Below are 11,624 nucleotides of genomic sequence, written 5' to 3' on the forward strand. Positions count from 1 at the left end.
TATAATAATAAAAATTATAATTTAATAATTATTAAGAAATAAACGTATATTAAATAATTTTAAAATTTTAAATTAAATTAAACTATTATTAAATTTAAAATGAAATTTAAAAAATTTATAAAAAAAAATTGTATAGATTTTAAAGTCTATTAAAATGGTGTAGGATGACTATAATAAGAGAAAAAAAAAAATTAAAAGGGTGTAGGTTGACTTTAATAAGAAAGAGAAAAAATTAGAAAGGTACATAATGACTTTATGAAGAAAGAGAAAATATTAAAATAATATTAATTAAGGTTATAATGGTAATTTTTGGAGGTGCAGGATGAAAGCTTGGAGGTGTAGAATCAAACACCCTTTAACTAATTTTTATGAATTTGAGTTATACTTTATTACAACTTTATATTTTAGCAGGAAAGTATGTTAAACATTAAATCCATATTAAAATATTTGAAAAGAAAAAGATAATCAAGTCATAAACTAATTTGTGATAAATTCATGCTTAATTTTTTTTAATTAACTGAAAATTTGTAACAAATTAAATCTTAGGTAAACTTATCAAATTAGTTTATAAGATTTGGTCTTAGCTTACATGGATTGAGATTAAAAGAAGTTCAAAAACCAAAAATAAAAGTACTTTATTAAAAGAACTCAATCAAATATCATAAAATTTTATGGATCCAAATAAGTCTGAACCTTCTTTTAATATGTTAACTATTTTATTTCTAATAATATTCTCAAGTTTTTTTATTATATTTAACTGATTCAGTAACTTAGTCATATATATACTAATAATGCATTCTTCAGTCAAATTATACAATTGTATTAACTAGTGTGTTTTTTTTCAATTTTTAAATATTGTGTATTTTTATTCAATTTTAATATAAGAAAATGTTTGTTATATTAACCCTTTTATAAAAATAATTTATTTAATTTTTCGTGAGTATTTTTTTAAAATCCATTTCTTTTTAAATTATTATACTTTTTATGTCAAACTCAAAATAAGTTAAAAATTTATTTATATATAATTTTTTAATAATTTATTAAATTAAATTCATAAAATCTTTCAAAATATAAAAGAATTAAAAAAAATGCGTCTTTTAATATTGTATCCAAATATAAATAATTTATAAATTTATAAAAATTATTTATTTTAAACAAGTTTTTTCAAAATTACCTTATTTTAATTTTAAACACTCAATATATATTATATTTTTAATTTTTAAAATTAATGAAATAATGTATTTAAAATATGATTGTAATTAGAAAGTTATTTTAAATGATTTTTTATATACCATTTAGAAATAATAAGCTTTTATAATTAGAAACAAATATAAATTAATTTTTATTTTTTAAAAATTTGTAAAAAATAATCATTACACTAACTTTTACTAAAATTACTTTTTCATTAGATAATAAAAAGAAGTACTCTTATACATAAAATTCTTAATCATATTGATTGCAGTGAAACTATGGGGCAAAAAACTAGAACTCCATTCCATTACTTTCTTTGAAGAGATTATACAAAAAGCAATTACTGAATTCCTGAAAGAAATAATCCAACACATATCTCTATACAATTCCTCAAACTTGTTAATATAAAGTGAAAGAAAGAAAGACATTGATGAAGAGTTTTTCAGTGATGTTCCTTTGCCAAGATTGAACTATCTGACACACCAACATTACCATAAGGCCTGATGAAAGTTCTCCTCCACCACACCTCAAAGGCTCTCTGAAGATTGGGACAGCTATCACCACTTTTCAAGAAACTCTGAAACCATGAAAGCAAAATGCTCTGTTGATCCTCCAGAGGCAAGGTCAGAATAGTCCTCCCAATTCCTTCTTCCACAACTTTCCTATCGAATGATCTACATCCATGCTGCAGCCAGTTGTAGTCATTCATCAGAGGCTGCAGCCATGTCTGTAACAACAACCTCCGTGTCTCCTTCGATGGAAGCAACTCCCCTCTCCCAATCCCCACATACAGTCTCCCAGAAAGACAGCTAACACAGTACCGCAACACAGTTGGCAGCTTCCCATGTAACATGGCAAGTTCCTGTTGCTTTGCCCACATCACTGCAAACTCATCACCAGCTTGTTTGTCAACTAAAATCTCAAGCAACCACGTTAAGTTATCAGCTTCAAGAGCTATGCACTTTGCCAGACGATCTCTGTTCTCACTGGCTTCTGCACCCTGCTTGAACAGTTCCAGTAACGACTCCAAGCAGCTTCTGCATGATTTGTAAATGGTGTCATTGCATATGTCGTTTGTGCGTGCATAGCTTGGAAGACTGTTGTTCTCCCTTAGGAGCTTCAGAACGATGGATTTCATCTCTCGCCGGCCTCTTTCCTCGTTGCTTTTCAATACAAGGTCGATGATTTGGGAAAGAGTTTCTTTTGGGACATTAGAAATGTCTGATGAAACTCGTTTCAGTACAGGGTTGACTCCAATTCCTTCTGCTTGGAGTTGTAGCACTGTTGACACCACCTTCTCTTCCTCTTCTTCTCCAACCCAAGGGACTGCTTCCAAGAACTCCAAACATGATTCGATGCATGAGCTGAAGCCAAGGAATTCTGCTACCTGCGGAATACAACATACTTTTAGGTTTTTTCACAAGTTTTTATTTTTCTGTCTTCAAAACCCAACTACAAAGAGATTCTGGGAAAGGTTTCAACATATGCTGATCATAAAAAGAAACCACTTAACTTCAAGTTTTAAGTATTGATAAAGTATCCTGCATCTGAGCAAAATATGCGTGCTTTGTTCAGAGTTTCAAGGAAATTCAAACAAAATCAAATTGAAAAATGTAGAAACTATTGACTGAGGCTGAATTTAACTTAAGACACTGAAAATTACCATAATAACAAGGACACAAATTTGAAATGATGGGGCATCGCGTGATGTGGATTTAGAATTTTGGCCACAACCTTTGCTTAGCAAACCATAGAGACAGGATTTTGACCAACATTAATAATCTGATGATTATGTGGCAATAAAAAGTAATTGACACCAAGATATATCATGATCATTACTAAGTCCTCATTCATGGAACACTCCTCTCTGAGCTGATCTTCTATGTCAAACTATATATATAGAAGTATGTACTACAAGGTGGCTATGTATATACGTTTTAGGAGCACATAGTTTTAAAAGAAATACCCAAAAAATGTGAGACGAACATTTTGGGGGTTACATGGACATGAGGATTACTTACAAACAACTACAATATTCATAGCACAAGTTTACTTCTACTGCAACTTTTGATTGGCCGTCAGTAATCAGTAATGAAGTAATATAATATTTAATATTTATCATTAGAGGTATATATGAGTATATGAGTATATTAATAATAAAAAGCACAATTCCTAGCAGTGAAGTATATGAGTACTGGAAGAAGAACTTCCTCTTTTAAGACCGGAGTTGAAAAGAAGTAATGATGTTACTACAATTAAGGTGTATAAGAAAAATCAACCTGCAAATAGCCGTATAAGAAATTAATTTGCAATGCACCAGTTTCCGTTTCACTACGGCAGCGTCCACAATTAATAATCAGTACTCGTTTACATCATCACAAATAGAACAAGATAGATTGATTTATTTTGAAATCCTATTAGTTTTGAGAGGAGTATAATTGATGAGAGAAGTAACTCGAGGAGTATAATCAATGAGGGAGTATTATCAATGAGGGAGTATTAATACTCTTTATATGAATATGAAGATCAAGCACGCAAGCCATAATTTAATTTCAATAGAACATATGAACATCCGCTGATAAAGATAATCTCAACACAACATATTTCATCCCCATAAACACAATTATACAACAGAATTGGGTAAGCATAACACAAGTTAAGGTTGATAAAAAAAACATCACCAAAGCAGGAAAATAATACGTAATTACCTTAAGTATTCGAAGAATACGAGAAACACTTTGCTTCATAAGCCGCTGCTTCATCTCCTTACAGTACATAAGACCAACAGTTTCAACATATATCTCAACATCCTCACAGTCACCGATTTGGAGACAAGACAAGCCCGATTGTTCAGATAGTTTTTCGGAGAAGAAGGTACTCTTCTCAGTCAGAACATTCCTGTGCACACTTAACTTGACACAAAACCCCTGCTTTCCTAGCAAAATCACTTTCATATCACAAGTTCCAGGTTCACCAAACTCAATAGCAACCTTCTTTGGCAAAGATTCAATCTTTGGCCTGGGTCCCCTTTCTGCAGCAGCCACAGATGAAGTAGGTGGAGGAGGTCTTTCTGGAGCAGTTGAACATTGCTGATCATCAGAAAGCACCAATCTTGAAGGGGCAGCTGCAGCAGTTCTTCTCTCGTACACTGGCTTTTTTTGAACACTGGTTTTTGGTGGGGGTGAAGAGGGTTTTGGCTTATTGAGAGGATTCTGAGCCTTGAGGCTTTTCTGAAACACCACAGGGGAAGGACAGCACCAAAACCCTTCAGGGGTCACAGCTATTGGAACATTCTTAATCTTGGTTTGGCCTTGCTCCATCCTGGTAAGCCTAATTTCTGCCATGTCTACCAATGACTCCCAACACAACACAAAGCTAATGAGGAAGAATAAGATATGAGAGCATCACAAGTAGTGAAAACCGAAAATGATGCAGAGGAAGAAAAAACCAAACACGCCCCTCGTTTTGCTGAGTAACAAACAACCAAATTTGTTGTACTGTACTCCAAAGTCAAGTCAAGGGAAAGAAAATCTCTCGGCAAGTTTTGTTCCACCCTTTCCACTAGTTCAGCTCTTCCCTTGAAAACAGTGCTCCTCCCGCATAACTAAGGAAACAAACAAACTATCCATCTGCAAAATCTTAACTTGATCTACTTCCCCCCTAATTGCAGTTTCTTATTTGATGTTTTTCCACAAAAGATTTAAATCCCAAACGGATTTAATTTTCGAAGAGAGAGAGAGTGGTTAAAGTTTTTTTTTTTTTTATATTTTAAAAGTATAACGGAAGTGTTCTCGTGCTGAAGAGAAAAACTAAATAGAGAAAGGAGAAAAGGCCAAAAACAGAAAAACGGCTTCTTTCTCTTGTCAGCAGTAACCGCGGCACCGCGAAAAGGTAACTTACCAAGTCATGGTGTCACACGAGAAACCAGTGAAAAGCCATGTGATGATACTATGCAAGCTCAACTGAAGTCTCACACAGGGAGAAAAGTGACAGAACAGAAGGCACAGTGCAAAGCATGAAGGGAATCAGAAAACATGTAGTTCTAGCCAGAGAAGACAATTAGTGCAGTGCAGTGTAGCACAGAGTTGCAACCTGCAATCCCTTGTTGAATTTGTAAAGTAGAAGGAATTAGAAGAATTGGAAAGAACACCACAAGACACGAAGAAAAAAAGGAAAAGCAAAAAGGGAATGAAGGAGTGAATGATGATGATGATGGCTCATGGGATGTGTTTGTGTTCCATGCCTTGGATGATTGACTATGTACCTCTGTGGGTCTCAGAAATTAGCATTACTTGTTCCGTTGGACCCCAGAATTTTGCACCATTTATTTGTTGGGTGCAAAAGTGACTGTTTTTGGGGAGAAGAGAAAAAGAAAAAGTAATTTCCTTTTCATTGCTTCTCTTGTTTTTCATACTGTTGTGTAATACACACAACTCACTCATCATCACGGACAGCAAGCATGCCTTCCCTTTATTATTTTTTTCCCCATTATTTTCTGAGATTCTTTGTGTCCCAATTGCTTAAAGGGACCGTCGTTGGATTTTCTAGGCAGGATGCTACCGTAATGTAGAGTGAAGGTGAAGTTTTGCTACATGGTGCTGCAATTACTTCTCCACCCCTTTGGTTAAGATTCTCTGATACTGTTCCTTTTCGTACCATTTTAGGGTTCAAGAATGTGAGCTTCAATCTTCCTATGCACTTATATCACCTACATGCCAGCAACTGAACTAAATACTACTCAATTCAGTACATGTGAAGTGTGGTTCATTAAAATTTAGAAATATTTATTAGTTTTCAGTCTAATATGAATACATTCATAACTAGTTTTTAAGTAACTTTCAATTTATAATTTACTCAAATAACCCCTTTGGACTTAAAAACATTGTAATAACTAAATAATCTGAATTATAGTTATATAGTGGTTTATTCTAATAGAGTAATATTCTGAAAAGTTTTAAGAAGCAGGGAGAACAATTTAAAATTGTGTACCATAAACTGCATTTTATGTCCTTGTTGTGTTGTGTTGTGTTTGTTTTAGAGTTTATAATGGTGAAAGTGGCAGTTAAATATATGATGGTATATTGGGGACCGAAAACGATTGATGGTGGAAACTTCAAACCAAAAGAAGAAAATGCTCTTTTACTTCTTCCATCTTCAAACAATTCCATGGCCATGCTTCTTCTTTTGTTGACACTGTTATGCTATTTTCGCTTCCACTCAACTTTTCAACTCCATTACACCATATATAATACAAGTGACTTATGAGATTCTTAAAAAAGCTTTTTATTCTATTTCAAAATTATGATTGAAGGACTTTAAAGGCATGTTCCGCATCTTCTTTTACTAATTATTATTGTTGTTGGATACATAATGTTTTGTTGTTGTAATATTGAGGCGGTATTCTCAACTGTGGCTCACTATATAACAATTTAGATAATATTCCAAATTACATTAGGTTATATTTGTCATGTCTATTGTATGTATCGACGGGGTATATTATTCACACTAGTGAAAAAACGCTGTTTAATGTAAGTTATTTTGGGTTTTTAACGTTAGATCCTGAACCGACATCTATTCGAGTGACGTTAAATGAGACGTCGGACCCCATAGGTCAGACGTCTACATAGACGTCGGGCTATATAGGTCAGACGTTTATATAGACGTCAGACTCATAGATCAGACGTCTAAAATGTCGTCGTATTTGATAGGATCTTTCTCCGCTTGAGGCCTCTCGAGTTGCTCCTAGGTCATGGTGATTCGAGTTTACAACTTTATATTTTAGTTGAAGAGAATGGATTGTATGTTCTTATTTTGTATTTGACGGTTTTGATAATGTAGTTGAGGGAATTGGAGGAGTGCAAAACGCAAGAAATCGCCGTCCAAGAACGCTGCCTAAGTACATGAGCAAAACTGCACAAAAACTCAATGAAAACGCATTTTAATCAATTCAAATGAAAATAATTCATCAAAGAGTAATGTAATCGGAGTAAAATTAATTTTAAATGGTGCAAAAGTGAGAAAACGAACCTGGAAAACGTAGCATGTACAGAGAAAACGCGAGGAAGATGATGAACAATGAGTGCGCATAACTATTGTCTCGCGTTCGCAATGTTTTAATGCAGACATTTAGACGTCGGTTCCCTTTACAACAGACGTCTAAAGTGCTTTAGAAGTCGGAGTGGCGGGATCAGACGTCTAAATGGAGTCAAAAAGTGACTTTTTAAATTTCTGGATTTAGGGTTTAGAAGTCGGTTCCCAGAGTAACAAACGTCTAAAGTGCTTTAGAAGTCGGAGTGGCGAGATCAGACATCTAAATGGAGTCAAAAAGTGACTTTTTGAATTTCTGGATTTAGGGTATAGACATCGGTTCCCAGAGTAACAGACGTCTAAAGTGACTTTTTGAATTTTTGGATTTAGGGTTTAGACGTTGGTTCTGAGAGTAACATACGTCTAAAGTGCTTTAGAAGTCAAGGCTCTCCCAACTGACGTCTATATGTCTGACAGGTAGGTGAATAGCCATTAATTTTCACCATATAGACGTTGGTTCTCCTCCTAACTGACGTCTATATGACTGAAAGAAATGACTTTTCACCCACCTGTCAGACATATAGACGTCAATTAGGAGGGGCCCCGACGTCTAAAATATTATAAACATCGGGGCACCTTCTAACTGACGTCTATATGGCCAACTTATTTACGAAAATGCCACTAGTCATCAATATACGTCGTGCTTACCCTTAACCGACGTCTAAAGGGTCACGTTAAATAGCGTTTTTGCACTAGTGTCATAACCATAATAGCGCAATCGATTATTTGAATAAGGAAGAAACTAGTTAATCACGATGAGGATTGGTTAAATATTTAATTAGTTTAAATATGTTTATAATCAAGTTTAAAGGAATTGGATTGTAACGAAGTCGACTCTAATTAAAAGTTTATAAAAAAAAATTGTAAATACAAGTTAAAGATATTGTTATTGAAATTTTTTGTTATACATTTATTACAATATTAATTGTTTATCAATGAAAGTTGAGCTAACTTTAGCATTAGATCACTTTTAGCCAATATTTCTAATCATTTGGAGAACAACTTACTTGAGCACGAAAATGATAACATTGGAACACACGACAATGAAATTGTTCACATGTCATTAATTATTTAATCGTTGTTTCTAAAAATGACCAAATTAAACAAAATTGACGAAAAATGAAACCTTATTAATCACAAAAAAAAAATGATCAAATTGAATAAACTCACCGAAAATAGGAACCAAATTAGTATTTATGCCTAAATACTATGTTTACTTATATTACACTATTTAACAATCTATATTTAGACCAATACTGACTTAAGCATCAAATGTCTTCTACATGTAGACTCTTAACAATTTGGACGAGAAATCCTTAACATTAGAATGATCTAAAGATCAAAGTGTTTGAGACCGAAAAATATAGGAAGTGACACTAGTGGAAAAATAGAGTTTGATGATGACTTATTATGACTAGTGAAATCCATATGTCATAAGTTTAAAACGTATTATGATAAGTCTATTACCTATCATAATATATATTTTTTATGGTGGTTAACTTAGTACTTGTCATAATACATGTGACACGGTGACAAATTCAAAATTTTATTAAAAATATATTATGAATGGTTTTAAAAAAACTCTTATAACATCTCTTAAATCTCATTTTCATGTTTCCACCACAACCACATCTTTAATTTTTACAATACCTAATTTCTTTTCCCTACATCCTCTCTTTTCTCGTTCATCGTTTTCGATCGCCAAACCATCCATGTTGTGCAAGAACACAGTCATCGAATTCGTCGGTCACCAAATCCCTAATCTTGTTCACATTTCTTGCATCTATTAGTGGAAGAGATTGAGTTTGTCGAAAACATTTGCAAAGGATGGAGTTCCTAAATTCCTAATTTGTCATTCACCGCACTGGGTGTCCACCACCAGTGATTCCACCCATTTCAAAAAGAGCTTTATAGATCTCAATATCCTTGCTTCATCCAAAAATGATCTCAACAATTGTTCAATAAAGAAACTAGAAGAAAAAACATTAAATTGAGATAGGAAAAATGAACTTGTAAAACAGAGAAGCTAGACAAACTTATGAGAGATTTAAACAAATAAAAATTATCTTATACTTTGTAAATGAGTTAAAGCTGAAAACAAATCGTTGTAGTCAAAGTTTTCTTATTGGAGTTACCGAGTCTAATAGAAAAAAAAATTATATATATATATATATATATATATATATATATATATATTGTATTTTTAAAATATTAAATAGTTTACTTTTAAGATAGATAGTAAAAAGATTTTGAGAAAAGAGTATTTGTGACATAAGAGCATAAATGAGAATTGGAGAGTTGAATGATTGATAGAATAATCAGTATTGAATAATGAATTGCGTATTTTTTTTGGTAAACTGTTTGGCATTTGACTGGGTCTTCCTATCCAACATTCAATATCTTCCTAGTCAAGTGTGTTTCAATAATCAACCAAACCTATCTAATTCATTCGATATCAGATCTTTCACTTCAAACACCAATTATTCCGTATTAAACAGCGTGTCACACATGACGTGTTTTCAAAACAGATCATCGGTCAATCCAAATGACTCAAAATTTAAAACCTGTGTTTCATAAAAGTAATAGATAACATATTAAAGGCTAAAAGTTACCACAAAATTACAAATGATAAGAGATTCTTCAATCAATTTTTTTGGTCTAATTTTCACAGTAGAATTTTTTAAGTAGAATATTTTTTTAATACACCTAAATTTTCACATATTATCTTTTTTATTTTTTTTTGAAAAAATATAAAAATATATATTTTTATAATTATTTTATCTTAATATTAAATGAATGTAAAAGTGTGTCATAATATCATTATTTTTTTTTATATAATCAATATGACTTTTGTACTCGTTTAATATTATATTTAATTATAACATAATATTAGTTGCTTTGTTTTAATAGGGTTAAATATGTTTTTAGTCCCTATATTTTGGGGCGATTTTGGTTTTAGTCCCTCTTTCAAATTAAGGTACAATTTAGTCCTTCAACCTTAGAAAACTCTGGTTTTAGTCCTTTTTACCAAATTTTTTTAACTTTATTTGTTGTTTCAAACGCGTTTCTCAGTTAACATTGAAGCAAAAATGTGTCAAATAGTATAAACAATCCAAATGCTATAATGAAACGTGCTTGAAATAACAGATAAAGTTAAAAAAAATTGGTATAAAGGACTAAAACCAGAGTTTTCTAAAGTTGAAGTACTAAATTGTACCTTAGTTTGAAAGAGGGACTAAAACCAAAATCGCCCCAAAGTATAGGGACTAAAAACATATTTAACCCGCTTTAATAATACCTTTTCTTTATGATAACAACTACATATAAATTTTTACTATTTTTATATCCTATGAAAAATATTTTGTATATTTTCATTTTTAAAAAATATTATTAAAATAAACTATTTATACTTTTTTATTTTACTATTATAAATTATAAATTTAATACTTAAAAAATAATTAATGAAAAATGTATTAATATATATAAGAATTTAGAAAATAGAATATTACAGTATATAGATCTATTAAAATAATGAGACCGATTATTTTACTTTAAAATAATCTTATAAAATAGAATTTTTATAAACGAGTCTCATTACTTTAAGAATACTGTATCTCTCTAAAACACTATCATCTTTCGTTTCTCTTACTTCTCTCTACCATTTCTTACCATCGAGTTATCTGTTCAACGATAAGGAATTTCCTAGACGATCCCGACATTGAGAGCTACAATCTCTATTGATCAATTTCCTGTTTTAAGACGGTAAGTTGTTTCCCCTCTTTCTCTGTACGTTCTTGGGCCATGATCATGCAATGACTTCTTTTTGCATGTATCTTGTTGTTTTTCTCTTCAATTTATAGCTGAAATTAGGTTCTAAGGTTGATTTCCTATAACCAACTAGTGATTTGTAAGTAGGGATGACAAAAAAATTCGCAAGTACGAGTATCCGCAGGTAAAATCCGCAGTGGGTAGTTACTACCCACAGATATTTACTACCCACAGGTAACAGGTAGCGGGTATTTTAATACCCGCTTCTAAACGGGTCGGGTACGGGTAGTATACTACCCGACCCGCGGGTACCCGTTATCAGCAAAAAGAATAAAAAAATAATAATTTATATATATTTTTAATTAAATTTAATTAAAAATAAAATAAAATAATATTTTATCAGGTAAATTAATTAAAATTAAATTTTAATTTATATTTAACTTAATTTATATTATATATATATATATATATATATATATTTGTAATTTTATCTAAATTTTATTTTAAAATGTATAAATTTTTCTTTTGCCGGTATCCGCGGGTACCCGCGAGTTTTAAAATACCCGCGGATATTTTTT

At 31.7% G+C, this 11,624-nt stretch overlaps 1 protein-coding gene across 1 annotated transcript; it reads right to left on the reverse strand.

Annotated features, from left to right (window-relative positions):
* Positions 1–1,470: 1,470 nt before the first annotated feature.
* LOC106769021 (BTB/POZ domain-containing protein At3g50780) lies at positions 1,471–5,783 on the reverse strand. Its single transcript, XM_014654461.2, has 2 exons — positions 3,900–5,783; positions 1,471–2,578 (listed from the first exon to the last, which is right to left on the reverse strand). Exons 1-2 carry the CDS (start codon positions 4,533–4,535, stop codon positions 1,634–1,636), a joined length of 1,581 nt encoding a protein of 526 aa, XP_014509947.1. The 5' UTR covers positions 4,536–5,783; the 3' UTR covers positions 1,471–1,633.
* Positions 5,784–11,624: the final 5,841 nt, after the last annotated feature.

The sequence above is a fragment of the Vigna radiata genome, chromosome 7, assembly GCF_000741045.1.
Source record: "Vigna radiata var. radiata cultivar VC1973A chromosome 7, Vradiata_ver6, whole genome shotgun sequence".
NCBI classification, from domain to species: Eukaryota; Viridiplantae; Streptophyta; class Magnoliopsida; order Fabales; family Fabaceae; genus Vigna; species Vigna radiata.